We start from the raw sequence: 24,618 nt of genomic DNA on the forward strand, positions 1-24,618 counted from the left end.
GGCACTTTCTCTTGGGGGTTGGTGGGCACCTATGATGCTCCCCTACATTTCCATGCACCATGTGGCAGGCATCGCATGGTGCCTGCCACTTAGTGCAGGGAAATGTAAACAGTGCCCTAATTCAATTGCGGCAAGTGCTGCAGCCAGCAGCACCCTTCGCAATGTGGCGGTCGCATCGTAATGCGGTAGGTGTGTATGCTGCCTCGTAGGCAGTCGCTCCCACTTCCGCAGCGATGGCAGTCAGACTAAAAGCCGACCGCCATCGTAATGATCCCCATAGTTCCTATAATACATAATTTATCAAAGAACAAGCTTTACGCAGATGATGTGTTTCTATTTTTGAAACTCGAAAGAATCAATTTTATTCATGTGCTTAAGGTTTTTCATGTTTCAAGAATTATGCGGTTATAAATGAATCAGCAAGAGACAGATACTGTTCATTTTAATTGCTCCTCCAAAGTCATTCATGATGAAATTCCAAAAGCACATAATGCTAATCACAAATGCTACTTAATGATATATGCTTCTTCAGATATAGCAGATTCATATTACGTAATTGTGTACCTTTGATTAAAAACAGGTTCAGTCCAAATTTCAGCGATGCTGTCCCCCATTATAACATTTATGGGACAAGGAGCTTCAATCAAAATGGTGGTTTTACCATTTTTTTTATTTTGTGTTATAAAGTGCTCCTTGTATGTTAGACAAATGTTTTTTTTTAAATCAAAGGAATGTTTTCAACTGCCATTTGGGGAAATAAATCTTCCAGTATCAAATGCTCTGCTATGGTAGATTTGGTAATATTTAAAAATTTCCTGTGTCACTTTAAAAAACATGTTATTACAATAGTTTCTAAAGAGCAATGAACCTTTATTTAAATATTTTTCTATTGCATATGTTAATTCTACATCTGGGTTAGAAGTTAATAGTGAATGAGCAGTAGATAAAACAGAAGTCCTTATCTTAGGCACCTCCCCCTCTGCCTGGGACGACTCTTGGTGGCCAGAAGCCCTTGGAAAAGCACCCATCCCGACGGACCACGCACGGAACCTGGGCGTCATCCTGGATTCCTCACTTTCAATGGATAGACAAGTCAACGCCATCTCTTCATCCTGCTTCAACATTCTTCGCATGCTCAAAAAAACTTTTCGTTGGATCCCCACCGAAACTAGGAAAACGGTCACTCACGCTCTAGTCACGAGCCGACTGGACTACGGAAACACCCTCTACGCCGGTACTACCGCTAAACTCCAGAAAAAACTCCAACGAATCCAGAACGCTTCAGCCAGGCTCATATTAGACATCCGGCGCAAAGAACACATCTCTGGTCACCTGAAAAACCTCCACTGGCTCCCCGTCAATAAGAGGATCACTTTCCGGCTCCTAACCCACGCACACAAAGCACTCTACGAAATCGGACCAGAATGCCTCAACACACGACTGTCCTTCTACACCCCCTCACGCCAGCTACGATCATCCAACCAAGCCCTGGCCACTGTACCTCGCATCAACAAAACCACCATGGGAGGTAGATCCTTCTCCTACCTGGCAGCTAAAACCTGGAACTCACTTCCCACTCACCTTCGCCTTACTCAGAACCACCTAGCATTCAGAAAGCAACTTAAAACGTGGATATTTGACCAATAATTCCCCACCCCTCTTCAAGCGCCTTGAGACCCTCTGGGTATGTAGCGCGCTATATAAATTTTCTGACTTGACTTGACTTGACTATCTTCTCTCCAAAATTAAAGTATTCGGATGGCAAGATTGTGTTTGATTAGAAGACATGTTCCTTCATAGAACCATAGACATGTTCCCTCATAGAACCATAAGCAAGAGGTTGTAAGATCTGGTCATGTGGTTGTATGATTGTATTCATAATTTTTTGGCTAAAATAGACTTTATTTATTTGAATGTGGGTGACGATGTGGCCTTCAATGTAATAGAAAATAATAGTATAGGATCATGTGACTCCTAAAAAAACCCACCTGGTGTTCCTTTTTAAAAATCATACAGAAATGGGAAATTGACATGCATATTATCATGACATTCAACATGTGGAAAAAGATCAATGAGTTGAACTTGATTTATCAAATGCTTCCTTTTTTAAAAAAGATTTATCAAACTACTAACCCCCAGTGTTTCAGTTGCTCTTCTGGAGAAATAGAAAACTGGCTTCATATAGTATGATCTTGTTCTTTGCCTGCACAATTCTGAGAAGATATGTTTCGGTATTTTGAAATCAATCCTAGTACTTCAAGAGATCCTAAGATAGCTTTACTTGTATACAAATCACAGTGAATATGTCTAACAAATAGGGGATCAAGACAATTTATATTTCAATGTTACTAGCCAGATGTTTCATCATTCAAAAATGGGAAACACAATTCGAATTTTTTTCAGAGTGGTTAGGAAAAATATACAGTTCAGACAAGCATGTTTTGGCTAGAATTGGAACCAGTAACAAAATTGATAAGATGTGGGAACAATTTCTGTATCCCTAATTGTAAAGTTTCATTGATATCTACTATTTAAGTGTGTTGCTATTTATTGTTTTTGAGTAACCTATTCTTCATCGATTGTGTGAATCATATTTCTGTCTCATCTCTCTGTCAAAAAAATAAATAACGAAGGTGAGAAAAAAAGGAAGGAACTTTACATAGTTTACTTACCTCTAACTTTAAGACAGCAGTGCATTAAACTGATCAAATGTACATGTTGATGCTGCAGACTTTGTGGAGCAAATCCAGAATTAACATCTCAATTGTTATGTATCTGACCTGCACTACTGAATGAGTGCAAAAGGTTTCTAAAACCTACACTGTATCACTCTGTTCGAACTCTATGACTATGTATTTCACCTGAATTATTGTCGCTACTAACTATCTACGCACACATTTAACTCGCTGTTCGAACTCTATGACTATGTATCCCACCTGTATTATTGATGCTACTGACTATCTATGCACACATTTAATTGTTATATTTGTATTATTGATGTGCTGTACTACTTATGTGTAACCCCACTCTCTTGCTGGCATTCCCAGCCGTGTAAAGCGCTCTGATATCTGCAAAGATCCTGTTCGCGCTATATAAAACTTTCAAAATAAATAAAATAAATAAATACACTTCGAAATCGTGAGTTTATAAGAGTTGAGCAAGGGATCCAGCACTGTCTGATTGGCACTGATGTGCAGCTGGTGAGTAAAATAATATGATTTATACACATATTGTCATCACAATTGAGTCCACAAAGCCAAAAATGCACTTTTGCACATGTTAGGTAGCTGTTACACAAAATTCACAATTTTGTTGTTCTTGAGAATTTACATTACATCTAACATATGCCCCAGCAGGGCAATGGTACCATAATACACTTATTAAGTTGAATGTGCACCATAAACAATTGGCAGGGTTGTGGAGTTTGGCTAACTATCATTTTACTTCCTGCAATAAGGGCAGCCCTGACTCAAATCATTTGACGTTTGAATTGTGTTGAACTGTGCTAATGGTACATTGTTTTAAGTGAGTTTTATTTTAATGATTTTAATTAATATACAATAAACATATTTGTTGTTATTACTATTATTGTAAATGTGAGAGTTTATAAAGTTTTCTGTGAATATCTAAACTCTTTCCTATAAACTAAGATTGATCATAAGGCCTGTGTTAATTTGGAATAGGAGATTAAAGTGAACACATTAAAATAGTGTTTAGGGTTATTTATTGTTCCCAGGTAGGCAGGTGTATTCATCAAGTTATCCAGTATGTCCTTCAGAGAATCTGGAGTTCAGTGGTGCTTCCTCCTTCAATATGTAGGATACAGCTCCATTCAGCCTCAGACTCTTAGAGTGGGTGGCAGCCAAAGCGAAGATAAGGTCCAATGGTCACACACGCAGTGTAAATTACAGCAATGCACACAGCCAATTTTCATGCTTTCAGTTAGTGTATACATGTGAAAGAATGGCGCCAGAAAAGAAGAATGCCAGGAATATCTGAATCAGCTTGAGTTGAGGACTGGAGGAGCAAGGATAGAGGTGTGTGAGCTCAATTTGATGCAGCTCAGTGGTGAAGGAGAGCAATAGCAGAGTATGAGCTGAGACTTGTACAGACATAATCAGCTTGGCATAGCGGGATATATGTGTGTGTGGAAGTTGTGTGATCAAGTGTGGATTCTCTATGTCAGACAGTGTCCCTTTTTGGCACCTGACATCTGGTTGTCCATCTGGCATACGAGGGATCATCTCAACCACAATCCTGGCCATTCCTGGTATGTATGTTTGTATGTTATATATGTCTGAGTATGCATGGATGTGGTAGTTGTATTGCACAAACATAGATGAAATGCGGATAAGTGATGTACAGGGTCAACGGCAAAGATACAGTCCAGGTAATTGGAGGTTAGCTGGTTTCTGAGAACAGAAGTGGACTATGTACTGCTATACAATGTCACAATCAAGTGTATTTTTAAAGAGGTCTATCCTCACTTGTAGTAATGATGGCAAGCTGTTGGTGTCCAACCTTTGCATAAAGATTGGTCATGGATTAAATATTTTGCTTTAAATTATTTGCACTTTGTTGCCCTAGCCATGGCCACATCTCTTGCAATGGAGCACATTTAGATAGCTCACATTCCTAGCCATAATGGTGGTCAATTCTGACATAACAATGGCTATTCTTCATATATTTGTCATCTTCCTTGCATTTGAGGCATCCAGTTCTGAAGAAATGAAGGGCATGGAATAATTTGGCCATTCATGTCATATAGTGGACATCATTAGCTTATTCGTGGCAACCCCTGGAATAGGATAACTGGCCACTCCTGGCACTTTTGGAATCATATGCATAATGTGAGTTCTCTGTCCTAATTGTACCACCATTGGAGAAATAGGGGATACTCTTGGCATCATGTTGGCTATTTTTATATGTAACATATGCATCCTTGGAATTGTAGTGTTCAGCCCTTGCAGAGTCATGATTCTGCCATTCAGCTCCGGTTCACAAACTGTTGACATCCTTGTCATTTTTGAGTCCACTGCTGACCTAATGGTGTCTACATTGAAACGTTATTGCCATACTTTGCTTAACTAGTGACATACTTCCCATATGAAGTAATACATAAGCATGTGAATCAGAGCTGTCTGTGTGAAGCAATTGAACATGTAAGTTTCAGATGGAAACAAGCTGATGTTAAAAAACAAACGTGTTTATTATAAAAGGAAACTAGTATGTTGAGGCAAAAAGTGTCTTTTTTTTCAGAAACTAACTTTATTTAGTTCATTGAATGGGTTTATTTTCAGAAATTTTAAATCTGCTGCTAAGAAACAAAACTGTTGAATTTCTAAAATATATCGCTACTCACTCCTTATGTCCCCTCACGTGCCCTGAGGTCAGAAGGCCAGAACCTGGTAGCGGTTCCACAGGTGAAACGCTCTAGGATGGGCGGACGCTCCTTCCGCTACATGGCTGCTAAACTATGGAATCGCTTGCCGTCCTGGCTACGTGGATTAAATGATCTGCTGACATTTAGGAAAGCCATTAAGACTTACCTCTTTCCTTTAGACTAGGCACTCTGTATTTTTGGGTTTGCCCGAATGTCAGTGGCTACCGTCCTCCCTGCTGGTTTGATACAGCACCGGGACGCCCCTTAGCTGGGGAAGCTGAGCGCTATATAAATATCAGTAACATAACATAACATAACATAACATATTTACAGCTGATAGTTGAATTATAATTAACCCTGATTTGAGGAGATCTACCACTGCTGATATTTCCTTCTTGCCTTGTGGCAGTGCTGCTATATGATTATTCTTGAATATGCATTCCCCATTATTCAATCTTGGGCAGGAGACGTGGCCTACCAACCAGAGCTGCCAACTTTGGAACTGGGCAAAATTATATGTCCCCCTTTGCAATAGTTAGTCTGTTATTTAAGTTTTCCAAACTGTTGATTTCACATCCGTTCACACACATTCATACAAAACTATACGTCCTGTTTTTTGTAAAAAGTATCTCCTCCTTTATTATTTTTTTTGTTTGTTTATAAGACAATAAAATACATTCAAAACATGAGCAATATTGCACTATGTTTTGCCCTGGCGTCGGCTCAACATCTAGTGATCATGAGCAACTCACTTAATCTCTCGATGCCCTATAAAAATCTGACCATGTGTAAATCGCTTAGGGCCTGATTACGATTCGGTTAGGAAATTTTCCCAACCGAATCGGTTTGGAAATGGTTTCTGACCCAGTTGGATTGGGAGAATCTGACCGACCGAGTACGATTCACCTGGATGCTTCCAGATACGATTTGGTTGGACTGCCATTGACATCAATGGGAGCCTGTGTTCCTAACCGCATCGTTATCAGGCCTTCGGTTGAGCAGACACGTTCCCGATCCGATTTGGAAGGAGCTACAGAAGTTAGGAGGCCTTCCTAACTGCATCGTAATCGGGCCCTAGGTGGGAATGCTTTCCTAACTGCATTATAATCGGGCGGTAAGTTTCTATTTGCCTTAATAAAATGATCTGACCTTATGTAAAATACTTGTATGCTCATGTAAAGTCCTCTAATGCCCTTGGACCAAGTTTGCACTAAATAAGAAACAAAGCTACAAACTCCAAAGCATTAAAGCTGTTAATCCTAATGAAATGGCCATCAATGTAATTTTGCCGGGTGATGGTTAATATTATAAAACTAACATCACAAATAATACATGCTAGTAGTGATCACCATTAAACATAATTAGCTACTACTATAGAAAAATGTGGAGAACCTTTACCGAGGACCTTCTGGTTTTTATGAACTTCATTATTTTAGCTACCATAATTTACAAAATGTAAAAAGGTCCTATAAGTTGCCAGTGAGATAGCTGTGACTGGATATTGAGTTCATTGAGTGCAACCACCTGTGTCACGCAGTATCTGAGCTCCACATCCTCTCCGGAATCCTTAGCAAGCCTTGACTGTGCCACTAGCTACCCCGGAAAAGCCAACTGTTCAACTGGAGTAACTTGATTAAACAGTTGTGCTGTTGTAGTATAGTGGTCCTGGAACAACCATGATAAACAATGTATGCATCACAGATACCGCCCAGTGACTACTCAAGGCGACTGGAACTCGGAACATGGCCTTACAGATGTTCGACCATGGCAGAGTTCATAATCTTCTATTTTTAATTAGAATTTTCTTCTGGGGCCTTGGATCTGCACATAAATAATCATGATTGAGTATATCTTAATTCAGCGCATAATCAGTAATGACTTAATTTGAGGGGGGGAGATGGATGTTCCTAAAATTTGTTTGAAAGGAATGACACTATTTTACCAAAAGCACACATATTTAACTCTGTCAATAAACTCCTTCCAGTGTTTTCCTAAATGCCTTTCTGTATAGACACACTTTTGCTTCTCCTTAAAACTCTTGGCAAATATACAACATGCTTGGCAAAATAAGTCAAAACACCACAACAAGTTTTGCAATGCATAGTTTCGATTGATGAAGAGGGCTACTGATTCTGACCATCAACAATGCACTGTTATAATGGTTGTCTCAATCTTTAAAGAGTCAGCGCTTTTAGATGTCCAGGCAAATTGAACCAATGTTAATACAAAAATTCAAATCTCTCTACAACTGGTATATTTAGACAAATTATTTTGATGTCTTTTGAGGGTAGCCAAAGTTATAAAAATCAAATTCTATTTTTTCATTGTGGAGTTCATATGAAATATGGATGGATTAAAATAAATAAATAGAAGTGCAGTCAGGAAAAGAGAATAAATCACCTCTTTCAATTTTCCACTTGTGAATGTTGGGGAAAGCACCGTACGAATCCTCTTCCATTGTTCATCCTTGGCAATAGTGAGTGCAGATTCCAGGGGTCCATTTAAGCCAAAGTTCTGAATGAAAACAAAATATAAATCCCAGTACATATTTAATATGGTTAAGATTAGTCATTTACTAAAGTTCTAACACAATGCTGAATTTTAGAAATCCCAACAAAATAGCTGAATATAACTATTGGGACATATTTAATAGGGTTTGGTTATGCAAGTAACAAGCATTTTGGACACAGAATCTCAGATTAACAAAGATTTTACTTACTTGACTTATTTTACACAGACCTGATGGACGATTCATTTGGTATTCACAAAGCAACAAGAAGATTTATTTGTGTTGCTAATAAAAAAGAAAAATAGTGCAATGCAGTGCATTGCACCTGCCTTGCATTACTATGCCTCATGGAGGCATTTTATGCAGTCGCCGCATAATGAGCGCAAGGTAAGTGGTTTTTAAAAACTGTTTCTTTTCCCTCGTCATCGTCTGTCGATTCACCACCCGCCACGCCCGTCCCACCCCATCGCCCCTCCGCACTTACCTGCACCCTCTGTGACTGAATCCATGGGTGGTGGATGGTGTTCCTGTGCATCGTCCTATGTTTTTTTATGCAAACGGATATTTACATAGAGTTGTATACCCAGGTTTCCATCAAAAAAGTGCACCTGCCTTTCTGCCCATAACAAAAGGAAAAAGCCTCCAAGGATATTTTTTTGTACAAAAAGATACCCCTTTCTGCAGAAAACTAACCTGACCATAAAGCAGGCCCTAGACTGTAATTACAAAAGTGCCCCAGCTCAGAGAGATAGCAGAACTGTGCCATCTCTTTGATAATATGCTGCAGGTCTACTCTCTTCCTCTGAGGCAGCTCAGCGCAGCACAACAACTTCAACTGCTGTGCGGCAATGCATGAAATGGTAGTACATCTTTGACCTCCCCAAGCAGACTCACATCACCCTCCAGCTCAGGACCTTTCACTGGCTTCCCCAGCAAAAAAAATGGCAATTCAAATTCAAGATACTGATGCAAGCCTTCATGGCTCTCCACAACCAACCAAGGACCAGCATACATCAACCACCGCCTGAACTTCCACCAACCCTCCAGATACCTGCGCTCTGCCTCCCTCATCCTAGCTCACACTCCCCGCATCTGCTGAAGCAACAGTGGAGGATGCTCCTTCTCCCACCTGAATGAAGACTTGTCTGAATATTTTGCGCAGCCTGGGGGCAAAAACTTAATGTGGGCTTCTGGAGGCTTCTTCCGTTTTTCCCAAGGGCTCTAAGCAACTATTTTTAAGTACTTAAAAAGCAAATGTAGCCAAGGAAAGCAGAAAACATGGCATTTAGAGTCATCGACCTGTATAACCACGTAAGCTGCCTTATTATTAATGAAGATGGCAGGCTTGCTTTTAGTTACATCTATAAATACATTTTGCTGAAGACGTGCACAACCCTGCATAGAGCGAGCTTGGGGTATAGACTCTTATTATGTCTCTCTTTGAGAACAAAAACTACAAAAAAACAGTTAAAATATTATACTTTCCATCAACAGGACATAAACTTAACATACATCAGCATAAACAGAACTTAAAACTGCATGACCGTATACAGTCACCGGTCATTCGTCCTATTAACGCCACAACGTAAAAATGAGCATTAAAGTAAAAAAATACTACTTAACAAAAATATAAATAAATAAACTAAATGAACATAAAATATGAATATTCAATTTAAAATATTTAAAAACCTAATTCACAACATTAACAAACCACTTGACCAATTATTTTTTTTGTGATTCATTTCTTTATTAGATTTTCAACAATATCGCACAGTAAAAGCTCACATTCAGAGACAGACTGATGGTTAAACATGATACATTTCACTAATTATTAATTAAGAATTAAAATTAGTAAAATATATTTATATGCACTTACCAACCCAACTTCCATACTAATGCCACACTCCAAAGTAAAATATCTATTAAATATGTCAAAAATAAAAAACACAATCACAATATAATTAAAATAGAAATAAAAAAAGAATAAACTAAATGCATTTAAGAATATTTTAAAACAACCAAATATTCGTATATATTTGGTTGAAATGATTCTAACAAATTTTATATTTCATATTTAAACTAACCAATTAAAAATAAATTACCCAATTAAAAAATTAAAATATAAATATTTAAACCCTTCCCTGCCCTGATCCCATGTAATGCCAATAACCTGCCACAAAAATATTTAATGTATAATAAATTAAAAACAAACCAACATTTCCCTAAAAATACGAATTAATAACCAAATACATAAAAGTATATTTTAAAATAATACATTAATTTACATACTTAATAATGCAATCGACCAACTAAAATAAAAGAGCAAAGAAATAACAATGTAATAAATATTTTAACATATATACATGGGACTACACTTCCCAGCCTACTCTCCTACAAATCCAACAATGCATCAACAAATACAAAGATATTATAAATAAATTTAGCATACTTCTCTAAATAGTTTATCAAACCAAATAATGTAAAAATACAACAAAATAATTACAAATTACCAATAAAATATTAAATTATAACACTCAAACTCATAAAATATTTAATGAAACCCCAATACAATATTTTATACACTAAAGCTTAATAAGACAATATTAAATGCTTAAATATTATTAATAAAGCGACAAAAGTATATTCTTACTTGCAGTTTTATGTCCCATGATATTCATGACATCACAATATTTTTGATATTAAAGACCAACAACTTTTTTCCAAAAGATAATAAAACTGAACACCATTCTTTCACCCACCTAAACACTGACCTGAGCGCAGCTTAAAATGTATGTTTTGTTTGGACTAGAGTGTTACTCTAAATGTTTTGTAAAGATCATCAAAGCCTTTATAATTAACCCTGTTTACCTTCTTTTTGGAGTCTTACAGAGTGATTTGAAGTGCAAATTTACTATTATGTACATAGGTAGTGGATTTTGTTTCAACTTTTGCAGTTTTCTATTTGAGCATTCTACCTGCAAGGTGATTCAGAGGCCATTGGTGGTGATATTGATCCCCCATGAGGCCTTTTGTGGTGGTGCTATAGGCTGAGTACTTATAGTGGCCTTAATGCAGTACCAAAGCTGTTGCCCATGTGTAATTGGGAATTAACACATTTTCATTTTCATTCCTTTGATTATGCACCTTCATAATATCAAGGCAGACAATTAACAGTGGTTAATGGCCTCTACAGGGGGCATTAGCAAAGAGCAATAATGATTCCAATAACGTAGTCACCTCATTGACTCCTAAAGTAATGAAAATGTCAGTTCCTATTAAACAAATGAAAGTGGAAGTTTGCCTAACATCATGGGTAAACCTTATTCATGCAATATTGTTATTATATAACGGCACTCTTTCGACATCATTTTAACTCAAAACTATTCCACAGTGTGAGCACGCTTTAGAATATTAGTAGTAACCTTTGTTCTCTTTTTACCAGTATTTGGTTCTTTTAAAGTATGCTTTACTATTCATGTTGCCATTTTCTCAGATGCCCTGCAAACCTTCTGAGAAAAGGAACAGAAGAAACACTCATAACAATCCTCAAAGGGCTATATTACTATTCTATATGTCACGCTTGCGGTCTCATATGAGGGGCCATTCATCAACGCTTTCTGCAGTGTGCTAGGAAATGTCACTATTGAGGGCAGCATGCGACTAAACTCCCTTCCAATAAGAAGATAGTGTATGCTTTGAATAGAGAGGTTCTTCACCTTGAAACCTTAAATAATGGAAGAATTGCACGCTCACAAGAAGGTTTTGTTAACTGAGACGGTAGATGTTATCCTCATTAAAGTTCTATAAAATATTTGTCTATACATTATTTTTATTTGAACCAAAACTATTTTTTGGTCTGAAATTATAGTCAATCGACGTATAATGGTTTGCATCCAAAGATATGGGCATTTTTAGATGATATCTTTTCAGACAGAATTGCGAAAGTATGAGGGAGTGGAAACTACCACAACTGATTCTATAACCGGTTTGTGGAGATCTCTGCTCAAGTCTGTGGAAATAACAGGGAATTCAAAAAAAGGAATTTTAAATCGAATACAATATTTATTTTTAGTTAAAAATATTAAACAACATTTTTCTAACTCCTATTTACCTAGGACTACCACCATATCAATGAACAATGCATCACAACATGGCATATCATTACATTTTACATTGGTTTAGCTGTTTTTAAATTTTTATGTCAAATATTTTTTTTATCAAATTATATCAAGTGTTAAGTTTACCTCTAGTCCCCTTTAAAATTATAATTTGTGTTGAATGTGCCACAATCTTGAATTCAAGTAATATATGTTTTTAGTTACTATTAAACTTTATTACAACGGTAGGAAACTATTTACAGTACATTTTTATTAAAATGCTATTATGCACATTAAAAATAGCATTTCTTGTGTTCCTATCCTGTGAGGTGTGATGTCCTTGTTGTTGCAGCCCCTACTCTTTCTCTAAAATTTTAAAAGAAAACCTCACATCCTGTTTGCGAGCCCCACAACCACATTTGGTATAATTTGATATATCCTGTTTACTGCTTGGCTTCAGTTTCTCCTGTTTTCATTGATTGTCTTTGCGGCCGGCCATGATGGTTGTGGGCCTGCGCATGTATCTCCTTCTTTTTTGAATAAAGGTTTTAAAAAAAAAAAAATTTAATAATAAACTTTAAAATATTGCAAACGAAGTTTAGTTAAAAATGTTATTTAATGTATTTCATATGTGTCCCTATATGTTCGTGTTATGGTTTTCTTCCATTGATCACTATGTGAGACTGTTGCCATAGCAGTGGTTGGTAATTTGTGGTGTTTAAAAGCTGGGCTGGAGTACATTTCAGCCAGTTTTATCAGCAGTAGTACTTTTAGAACTGTGAGTTTCTTACTCATATGTGGGTCTGTGTTTTGTCTTGGCATGCCCCACCCCAATGTCAAATTTAACGTAACTAAACCCATTTTGTAGTAATTATTCCCATTTTCCAACTACGCCCTCCTGTCCCTCCTGCATTTACCATTGCATCCTATGCCAGAGGCATAGATCTCCAGCCACAGGTTTGTAAATTACATTTTGGAGCATATAAAGGAGTACTACTTTATATATTCCAAAATAGTTTTTGTGCATAGACCCTCTTAAGTTTTTCACAAACAACTATCTAATGAGCCATGTTCATTCTTCACACACACACACTTATACACACACATTTATATATCTATCTATCTATACTATTATTATAAAGAGAGAACTGTGTCCTTTGAGCCAGGTAAACTCGAAAAGTACACCACAAATCACAACACCCAATACAGCATTGGAAAGGGGAGGTCCAGGAGATGGACATAGGCTATATAAATGGACACCATATACACCAGGGGTCTCCAACCTTTTGTGTAGTGAGAGCTACTTTTGGTCAGTGAAAATCGTCGTGAGCTACTAAACCCCAAGCAACTCGCGCATTTTTCAGAGAGACCTCCCACGCCCAGTTTCATTGACGTTAAACCTATTTCTTCAGAGCCCATACTGTTGTTTGTACACAATAACATTGAAAGAAAAGACTCTGCATGTGTGCTGTTGGCAAACCGGTGTACGATCTTTCAATTAATAATAGCTTCAAAATCAGGAACGTAAGGTGTCAGAACACTTTAAATGACACAGATTTACACAAAGACAATCAATCAGTGAAATGTTACATAAGACAGAGGACAAGAAGGTATAGGAGTCACAAGTCATCCATACTGGTATGCAGGATAGTTTAAAAGTGCTTGGTCAGGGGAGACAGAAACATAGAATTTTTTTAAAAACCCCTAACTCCTAACAACACGGTTGGGGGATTCTAATAGGAATTGATTTCTTCCCAAATTAACCTATTTTGCAACAACTGGGGGAAATCATAATGGTCCAGCCCAGGCCAGCCAGCCCATACCTTGCAGTTTTCATGCAGCTCTTTGATAAGTTACTTGCTCACTGTTCTACATTAGGATTTTAACCCAAAGAGCTAGCTAGCAACAATCTGCACCTTCTTTGCAGCAGGCATATTGACCCTCTGTGCTACCTTACTGTGAGTAAAAACTTCCTTTGTATTGTAAGTTTACAAATTACACACAGATCTCTCTCTCTGTTTCAAAGAAGTACATTCATCACCCTGTTTGACATTTTTATTGTTGGTAGAAAGGTGTTGGAGGCCAGGAACGCAGTAGCAGGTGTTATCTATATTTATATTGGCACCCCCCACACGGAGTCAGCCTTAGCACCCGGTGGCATAGGTAGCGCCGCCCTAGCTGCAGCACAGTACAAGCAAGGACTTTTAATTTGAATGTCAGCTGCCGCTGTGCTTCAATACTGTTAAGGCAAAAGTTAAAGCACGGTGGCAGCCGATGTTAAAATCAAAGGTCCTTGCATGCTCTGAACTGCTTTCACAGTCATGCAAAGACAAATATATAGCGCAGTGTAGTAATCAATGAAATCCTTTCAGTGATTACTTCACTGCGCTATATATTTGCCTTTGCATGACTGTGAAAGGAGTTCAGTGCAGGCAAGGACCTTTGATTTTAACATCGGCTGCCATTGTGCTCCAACTGTTGCCTTAACAGTAGTGAAGCACAGCGGCAGCTGACATTCAAATTAAAAGTGCATGCAAGGACTTTGAATTTTAACATCGGTGCCACTGTGCTTTATTATTGAAGGAGGCACATCTAATTATAAAGTGCAGTGGCAGACAACGCTAAAATTAAAAGGCCTTCCAAGCACTTAATGCTTTTTAGCCAGCAACTCGGCTCATTCAGGGTCAGGGGGCCTCTCTTTCCTCACAGCTGCTGAGAGGCCCAAAAATGGAAGATGATCAGTGCCAGCATGGAAAACACAATTGGCGCGTGACTTCGAGGAAAAAAATAACGTTCTTCAGGCAACAAGAACCTTACATTTTATTACATCCACTGCCACAGTAATATCGGCCCGGCCCCAGTGCCTGAAAAGACTTTTTAATTTTAACGTTGCCTGCCACTGCACTTTATTACTGAAGGCAGATCTAAAGTGCAGTGGCAGACAACGCTAAAATCAAAAGGCCTTGCAAGCACTGAGTGCTTTTTAGCCGGCGACTCGGCTCATTCAGGGTCAGGAGCCCCTCTTACCTCAGAGCTGCTCCGGCAGACCCAAGAGCGTGGAAGATGATCCGAAGCGCGGTGCCAGCATGGAAAACACAGGTGGCTCGTGATTACAAGGAGGAAAAACGTAATGTACTTCAGCCCGCCCCGCCCCGCCCCGCCCCGCCCCAGCTAAACTTACTAGAGCCAATCAGAGCAGCTGGCTTGTGTGAGGGCGGACAAGGGCAGATTAGTTGTGAAAAAGGGCTGAAAGTTCTTAAAGAAAACAATGGGATACAAAATAAAATTGCAAATGACATCGTAATAATTAAAGACCAGCGCCAGCTACCCTCAGAGGGTCGGCGAGCTACCAGTAGCTCGCGATCGACCTGTTGGAGACCCCTGATATACACTATAAAGGGGGGGTGCCATCAGTGGTAAATTAGTCCCTTCTGGGCGTTATGTGTGGGCGTTAACATTCAGAGAGGCAAGTTGTGGGCGTTACATGTAGGCGTTAACATTGTAGTTCACGGTGCAAAACCAAACAGTGAGGAGAGGTGGCCGTGAGATGGGGGCCTTAACATTCAGAGAGGCAAGTTGTGGGCTTTAGATGTGCGAGGAGAACATTGAGATGCGAGGAGACGTCACGGTGCAAAACCAAACACACCATTCGTGCTCACAGTGCAGAGTATTTCAACCATTCGTGCTCACAATGCAGCGTATTTTAAACGCGCAATAATCACAGTGCAGCATATTGCAAACGCAAAATATTCACTCACACACACATCTTCGGGGAGGCAGATTCATTGACCTGGGCGTTACCGTTGTTCGCTGACATCAGGGACAGGGCGCGGCTTGTATTCACAGCCGACCAATCACGCCACATAACTCTCATAACACATGCAAGCCTTGCGAAGAATATTTTATAAACAATTTCACCATTGGTCACGCTCCTGTTTGTCACAGGAGGATTACCTCAAGCAAAAGTGGTGCGGCTTACATGGCGTTTCACGGCTTAGGCGAGTAAGCGTTCTGCCGTTCTGAAGCTGCAATATTTATGGCACAGAGATATCATACATAAAAAAAAACAGGGTTTCGCATGGCCCTTAAGCGAGTCAGCATTCAACACAGTACTTGCGTTCTAAACCTAAGAACAAAGCTACGGATTCACTCGCCGCTATCTGTGTTACCACTGTAACACTCCCACTTATTGCGGCGCTAAGGAGAAAACTTGACTTCAGGGCTCAAACAAATATTTCACTCGCCAACATCACCAAGTGCTACATAAAATATAGTCTTGGCAGAAGCAACAACATTCTCACGGGGGGCAAGGACAAACAAGGAAACACGAGTAACATTAACTAGAGGGACCTTTCGCCCATAAGATTACACAGTTTACTTTTTGAACCCGGACAACGTCGGGACGGGCTGCTAGTATATATATATATATATATATATATATTCAAAACTATTCCCCCACTTCCAGACAAGCACCTGGCGAAGAAGGAAACTCAGGCCTCTGCAGCAAGTATTTTCAGGCAAGAAGTATTTTATTTGTCACCCCTCACAACGACGCATTTCGGGCTATGCAGCCCTTGATCACATTCAGCTAAAACTGCGCCATTTTTTTCTTTATATACAATTGGTGAAAGTGCACACCTGAGTTGCATTCCAGTGACATTCACAAGATTAAAAGGCATTGAAAAAAGACTATGTTCTCATATTATGCCTAGTACTTCTTCTGTACCTGACATCAATACATGCTTTAGTCGCTATTCAAATGATTTATAAAATATTTCTAAATGTTCGTGTATTGCACATACATTAATTTTATAAATTATAGCGTTTTTTTGCAGTCGAGTTATTTAAATACCAAACATTTCTAGCTGGATGAATCCATGTTTGTATCAGTGTTACAGTGTAACATGATAAATTCACGCCCATCTTGTGTGTTATGAAAATAACCGGATAAATCCAAGCAACCAAGTACTCAATTAAAGTGCATAGTGCAAACAATTCCTATTAAAAGGACTAATCAGACAGTGCAAAAAAGACAGTGATGTGCAAATGAGCATAAAGAAGTGCAGTGCAATAAATATAATAAAACCTTGATTAATATTATAAAATACAATATACAAATTCATAGCAAGCATGTATAACAATTCATCAATAATAAGATACTCCGTCCGGGTAAAACATTAAAATTGATAAAATTATACAAAAGTAGCTTAATTGCTAAAAAATGAACACATTGTAAAATAGTAATCAAGATGAGGCAAGGAAAGGGTGCTGACTTGTTCAATGGAACTGCCGTTATATAAAGATATCATAAATTAAAGTGGCAGAACAACTGTTTTAAACTCTTTAACACAAGTTGGCAGATGTAAATGATAATGTGACCCTAAAGGTAAGTATGCATATCCTCTGTATTGTTCAAACCCTGAGGCCACTTGCTGTCAAACTCTAATATAAATTTAGTTTCAAGTTGTCGCAGTTGACGCTCTCTGTTGCCACAATTCTTGGATTTAGGAATGGCACTGACAACATAGTATGACAGACAGTTGATGTCCTTATTATGACATTGAGCAAAGTGCCTGTCTACAGGATAGGCAGGGTCATTATGCAATATTGCCCTTATGTGCTGCAATATTCTGACGTGCACTGGCTGCTTAGTACTACCAATGTAGTTTAGCCCGCACGTGCACGTCAAAACGTAAACAGCACATTCGGTTTTACAGTTGTAACTGCCTCTTATTGGAACTGGGGATGTCTGAAAGGGTATTAGATAGCTAGTCTTGTTACATCCAAATTTGCAAGCACGACAAGAGGTGCAACGTCTAAAGCCATTGCTAGTGTGTAGCCACACCGTTGGTTTTCTGGTTTCTGGAGAGTTAATGTCGAGTTCAGTACCCATTGATTTGCCCTTCCTAAAAGTAATAGAAGGTGTGTTGGGCAATCTTTCTTGTAGCATGACATCGGTCAAAACAATAGGCCAATGTTTAGTCATAATGGTTCTGATCTTCCTTTCTTGCCTAGAAAAGGTGGTAATAAATCTAGGGTTGTCAGAAACCTGATTGGCTGGTTCTTTCTCACATTGAAGCTGAGAGAACATAGAATTTCTTGGACGTTCACTAGCTTTCTTAATGGCCTTTGCAATAACTTTATTGCTATATCCACGATTTTTAAGACGTGCACACATATTTTCTTGACATGCTAAAAAATCTTCATGATCACTACATATGCGTTTTAATCTTAAAATCTCCCCGTATGGTATACTGGCTACCACATGTTGAGGGTGGGAACTAGCAGCATGTAATGTAATGTTCCCGGCTGTAGGTTTCCTAAATAGTGTAGTATTTAGTATACCATTTTTCACTTGGAGCCTAACATCAAGGAAATCAATCTGCACTGAACTGATCGTAGAAGTGAAATTTAAATTCATGTTGTTATTATTGATGGTGGCAATAAATGATAATGTCTCTTCTTGGGTTCTCTGCCATATCAGGAACACATCATCAATATAACGATAGTATTCAATAACATGTCTTTCAAATATGTCATTGTGAAGACGCCTAAGGACCTGTTCCTCCCACCATGCGTAGCTGGGAGAGAAACAGGCCTCCATGGCGACTCCTCTTAGTTGCTTATACAAAGTGTCATTGAAAAGAAAGAAATTATTGTGTAAGCACCAATCAATTAATGTAAGAATAACTTTGCTATGTGCATAGTATTCGATGGGACGCTTAGACAAATAATACTTGATGGCCTCAAGACCCTGACCATGGTCAATGCTGGTGTATAATGACTCTATGTCGAGTGTAATTAACAGAAGGCCTTCAGACCATGTTGTGTTGTCAATTTTAGAAAGGAAATGTCCCGTGTCTTTTATGTAGCTGGGAAGGGTAACAACTATTTCTTGTAAAAAATGGTCAATATATTGACCGAGATGTTCTCCCATACTTCCTATGGCCGATATAATAGGCCTACCAGGAACAGGCACTCTATCTTTAAGTATCTTTGGAATGAGATACAAAATGGGGAGTTTAGGAAATTCATTATATAAAAACTTGAACTCCTCATTAGAGATGAGGCCCTCTCTTTTCCATTGACACAACAATTTGTATATGATATCTTTTGCTTTGTCGTACTCCTTTGAACTAGCTTTGGTGTAACAAGCGGTGTCGGCCAATTGTCTTTGTGCTTCGGCAATGTAATCTGCTTTTGGCCACAAAATGACATAGCCGCCCTTATCAGATTTTTTAACAACAACATTACAATTATTGCTAAGTTTTTTCATCAAATTCGTATATGCCACATTTTTAAAGAAAACACTACGTTGCCATTTGTTTTTTCTAACAGCATGATTTAACTTTTTAATATCTGACACGACCATGTCATGATATGTATCAATGCTGTCTTTGGGCATAAGAGGTACAAACACAGAGTTAGGTTTAAACGGACTTAGACCTGCACCTTTTTGTATACAGTCTATTCTGCGTAACCTGTCTTGTGTAGATTGATCAACATTATCTAAAGTACCTACATTGGACGCCTCATTGTCCCATTCATTAAACATCAGCAGTGCAGAAGCATCAGAAACTAGCAAAGATGGTATGTTACCTTCTTCTGTTGTTATAGTGTCAGTAATAACAGAATGTCCTTTGTCTGATTTAGAGGCAAAAAACTTTTTTAATTTTAGTTTACGTATGAAGCAGTAAACATCTATACGAGTTTTAGCATAATTGAAATTTTCTCCTGGACAATAATTCAATCCCAGTGCGAGTAATTGTTCTTCTGCTGTGGAGAGTTCAACATCACTGAGATTAATCACGGTATTATCATTTATCATTATATATATATATATATATATATATATATATATATATATATATATATATATATATATATATATATATATATATATATATATATATATATCCAACGTAATCAGGAAGCACCAAAGGGGAAGACCGTAGGAAGCTTGCAATAATTCTTTTTATTTTTCTCGAACACCTGCTGACAATACAACTCCAAACTCCAGCTTCTCTTAATTTCTTTATGCCAGACGCGTTTCAGGTTACAAACACCTTTCCTCAGTGGCAAGAAGCAGGAAATGAAAACATCGTGTTGCGATCTGCTGATGAAAAGCACCTGCCTGTGTAGGCGTGGCACTCCCTTTGCCTCATGGTGCTTATAGTCCATAAACCCCGAGTGGGTGCCATGCTCATTTCCTCAAATTCAGCAAATAATATTTCACCCCAGTGGGTTGATGCACTGTGCCTGGAGTAAGTCACTGTCCTGCTTTTTGGTGGACGAGAAATGAACTCTGCGCAAGCAGCATCCCTGAAATACCACATGCGCTGCTCCCTCTGTATTTTCCTTGCTTGATTCGAAGCTCGGACAGACCCGCCCAGTTGCGGTAGGTCTTTCCCTGTAAGGCGTGCAAAAGCCCCAAACATCCAACGTAATCAGGAAGCACCAAAGGGGAAGACCATAGGAAGCTTGCAATAATTTTTTTTATTTTTCTCGAACACCTGCTGACAATACAACTCCAAACTCCAGCTTCTCTTAATTTCTTTATGCCAGACGCGTTTCAGGTTACAAACACCTTTCCTCAGTGGCAAGAAGCAGGAAATGAAAACATCGCGTTGCGATCTGCTGATGAAAAGCACCTGCCTGTGTAGGCGTGGCATGCCCTGTGCCTCATGGTGCTTGTAGTCCATAAACCCCGAGTGGGTGCCATGCTCATTTCCTCAAATTCAGCAAATAATATTTCACCCCAGTGGGTTGATGCACTGTGCCTGGAGTAAGTCACTGTCCTGCTTTTTGGTGGACGAGAAATGAACTCTGCGCAAGCAGCATCCCTGAAATACCACATGCGCTGCTCCCTCTGTATTTTCCTTGCTTGATTCGAAGCTCGGACAGACCCGCCCAGTTGCGGTAGGTCTTTCCCTGTAAGGCGTGCAAAAGCCCCAAACATCCAACGTAATCAGGAAGCACCAAAGGGGAAGACCGTAGGAAGCTTGCAATAATTCTTTTTACTTTTCTCGAACACCTGCTGACAATACAACTCCAAACTCCAGCTTCTCTTAATTTCTTTATGCCAGATGCGTTTCAGGTTACAAACACCTTTCCTCAGTGGCAAGAAGCAGGAAATGAAAACATCGCGTTGCGATCTGCTGATGAAAAGCACCTGCCTGTGTAGGCGTGGCACTCCCTGTGCCTCATGGTGCTTGTAGTCCATAAACCCCGAGTGGGTGCCATGCTCATTTCCTCAAATTCAGCAAATAATATTTCACCCCAGTGGGTTGATGCACTGTGCCTGGAGTAAGTCACTGTCCTGCTTTTTGGTGGACGAGAAATGAACTCTGCGCAAGCAGCATCCCTGCAATACCACATGCGCTGCTCCCTCTGTATTTTCCTTGCTTGATTCGAAGCTCGGACAGACCCGCCCAGTTGCGGTAGGTCTACGAGCAAGGAAATGAGCATGGCACCCACTCGGGGTTTATGGACTACAAGCACCATGAGGCACAGGGAGTGCCACGCCTACACAGGCAGGTGCTTTTCATCAGCAGATCGCAACGCGATGTTTTCATTTCCTGCTTATTGCCACTGAGGAAAGGTGTTTGTAACCTGAAACGCGTCTGGCATAAAGAAATTAAGAGAAGCTGGAGTTTGGAGTTGTATTGTCAGCAGGTGTTCGAGAAAAATAAAAAGAATTATTGCAAGCTTCCAACGGTCTTCCCCTTTGGTGCTTCCTGATTACGTTGGATATATATATATATATATATATATATATATATATATATATATATATATATATATATATAGAGAGAGAGAGAGAGAGAGAGAGAGAGAGAGAGACAGAGCGAGCGAGGGACAGCGAGAGAGGGAGAGGGACGGGGATACTTGCATTAAACAGAGCAGGACCAAAGCCAAATTTTTAAAGATTTTTAAACCAAGGAAGTTGAAAGGATACTCAAAGGAGGGGACAAGAGTTTCATGTTACAAATTATTCATCTGAGAAAAAGCGGGATGAAGTTATAAGTCTCTTGGATGCATGGAGCTCTATTCACAACTGCATGTAACTGACTCTTAGCATATTGGACCCATAAGAGACAGTCAGTTTATCCGTCAAATAATGTTGAGTTACAACAAGTTCAGCACTGTGTGAACAGTAATACTAAATTGCACACAAGCCGGTAAAGATAACCAGTATAGTTCTTTTAGAACAATTGGGATATGACTGAATGTATCTGATCTTGCTACTAGTACATACATGGCAACATTTTATGGAACAAATCTCTTTAATAAGATCAGAAAGGCTTTTACACAGCTCACGCCTACAACTATTGGCCCGCAGTGATTGTCATGCAAATAGTAGTACACAGCCTTATGCATACAACCCTGGGGCTGGATGCCAACATTTTAGAATAGGAAAGTGGGAGACTTTTAAAACATAATCGGGAGAATGTATTTCTCTTATTGACCTCTATTGCATCAGAGCCAATTTAAAGCTGAAGGCAGCTAATATAAAGTAATTTTTGGCTTCAAAAATTGAAGCCTCCCACCTGAATTAGGTCAATTGGCATGTCAACTAGTCATGATCTTCATGAAACACTGACTTCAAAGGGGAAGAGTGGATTTAGACAATCCTGTCAAAATTGAGTTTCGACAATCAAAGAGATTTAAAGCAAGCTTAATGGCCAATTATGATGTCGGTGGAACCGACACCGACATGCAGTCGTGCCGGTCCCACCAACATCTCTAACCCCGGTCAGACTGCAGCATTAGCATGTGGTCGGTCCGACTGAATTGGCCCAAGGACCGACCAACAGCTTCCGATGGGCTCAAGGAGCCTGTCGGGCAGTCGGTAAGATGACATCTCCCACCATGAAAGAGGTGCCTTCTCAGGCACAGCTGTGGGGTTTAGGATCCACCGTCCCGCCAGCTGTTTCACATTGGTTCTTCAGACTTGAAAAGGCTGGCGGAAATACTTTTCTGGGGCCCTTAACAGAGCCCCTGTCCCCCATCGCCCTCCACGATTGGCCCTGGGGGGCACCCGTGGTGCTCCTCTAAATATCCCTGCATCGTGTGGCACACACCGCATGGTGCCTGCCACGGGGTGCAGGAATATCTGAAACATGCCTCTTTGCATTGGGGCTTGTGCTGTGGCCTTTTTCTGGGCTGTAGCACAAGCCTGAATACAAATGGGCATATTTCAGACCGCCTCCACTGAGGTTGGATCCTAATTTGGCGGGCAGGACCACCGACTACCTGTTGGTTGGTCCCGTTCCCACAACGATGGTGCTCGTCCGACCACCATCATAATCGGCCCCTTAGTTGACACAGTAAGTGGTAAGTTTAGTACACAAATAAGCCACATTATAGTATGTGTCAATCTCCCATGAACCTCAATTAATTATATGCACAAGATGAAATCAATAGAAAGAATGACGAATAAGGAACCAAGGGATTCAATGACATAATTATTAATCTTATTACACTTACTCGGCGATTGGTAAAGTAAGTGTAGCACTCTTTCACCATTATGGTTTTAATAATCACAGGGTCCATGATGCTGAGCACAGGGACTGTGCCGTCATATGTCCTACAAAACAAGAATACAAATATTAATTGAAACTCCATTCAAATAGGCAATAATGCAAAATCAGTAGGACAGCTTTCTTTCTAACTTGTTGCAAAGTGTATTATTAATATTATTACTATTATTTTTATTATTAATATTCTTATATTTGAATTCCATCTGAAGAGCAACCTTCTGCAGCTGTATTTACCAGTTACCTCTATCTGCAACCTTAAGGACAGTTACATTTGTAATTCTCTTTTGAAGCATTATAGAAAACGGAAGGAATTACTCTAACCATTTCCCTAATGTCAAAAATAATTTTTAATATTCAAGAGTACCCCAAAGAATTCACGCCATTTGGAACTGAGCGGTTCTAAAGTATATGACAAAATTGGGTCATGGCTTAATCTAAACTGTGGATATTGTGATACTGGAGTGACGCAAAAGTATCCTCAAATTGAGATTAATTTTACAGAAGGGTCAGATAAATAAAACAAAACAGACCTATCAACAGTATTACCCTGAAAATCCTTCATCTATGGGGTCTATTAGGATGGCGGTCGGCGATCAGCTCGACCGCCATGGTATCGGGAAAAGACCGACCGTGAGGACTGCGGCTTAACCGCTGGTCCGATTTGCATGCCTCGCAGTCGAAATTCGACCGCAGCGGTACGATCGCAGGCATTAACATTGCGGCAGTTGCTGCTGCCAGCAGCACCGCCGTGATGTGAGAAGGTGCATGTCATGCATATCAATGCACCGCGTGGCAGGCACTGCACAGTGCCTGTCACCAGGTACAGGGACATGTAGACCCCCCAGTGCACCAACCCCCCCCCCCCAAACACGTTGGGGGCCCGCAATGGGCCCCCTGAGACATTCTCTGCATGCCTTTGCATGGAGGAACCACCGCCGCGGAAAGGCTGGCTACCCCCGGCATCATAATCAAGCCGGCGGAGCCTGGCCCTGCACTGGCACCACTGTAGCAGTCTAGTTTCGTCCTTTAGGCAGGCGTGCGGACTGGTACCAGTGGAAAAGTGGCAAGTGGAAAATCTCACTGCCG

At 39.7% G+C, this 24,618-nt stretch overlaps 1 protein-coding gene across 1 annotated transcript in view; it reads right to left on the reverse strand.

Annotated features, from left to right (window-relative positions):
• LOC147684818 (cytochrome P450 3A5-like) overlaps nt 1-24,618 on the reverse strand; it is a 127,925-nt gene that overhangs the window by 67,016 nt on the left and 36,291 nt on the right. Inside the window, exons 4-5 of the mRNA XM_086940693.1 lie at nt 23,480-23,579; nt 7,784-7,897 (exon numbers count right to left, since the gene is read on the reverse strand). Of these exons, the coding sequence (XP_086796819.1) occupies nt 7,784-7,897; nt 23,480-23,579 (214 nt within the window). The remainder of the gene's footprint in view (nt 1-7,783; nt 7,898-23,479; nt 23,580-24,618) is intronic.

The sequence above is a fragment of the Lissotriton vulgaris genome, chromosome 10 (genome assembly GCF_964263255.1).
Source record: "Lissotriton vulgaris chromosome 10, aLisVul1.2, whole genome shotgun sequence".
In the NCBI taxonomy this organism is placed as follows: Eukaryota; Metazoa; Chordata; class Amphibia; order Caudata; family Salamandridae; genus Lissotriton; species Lissotriton vulgaris.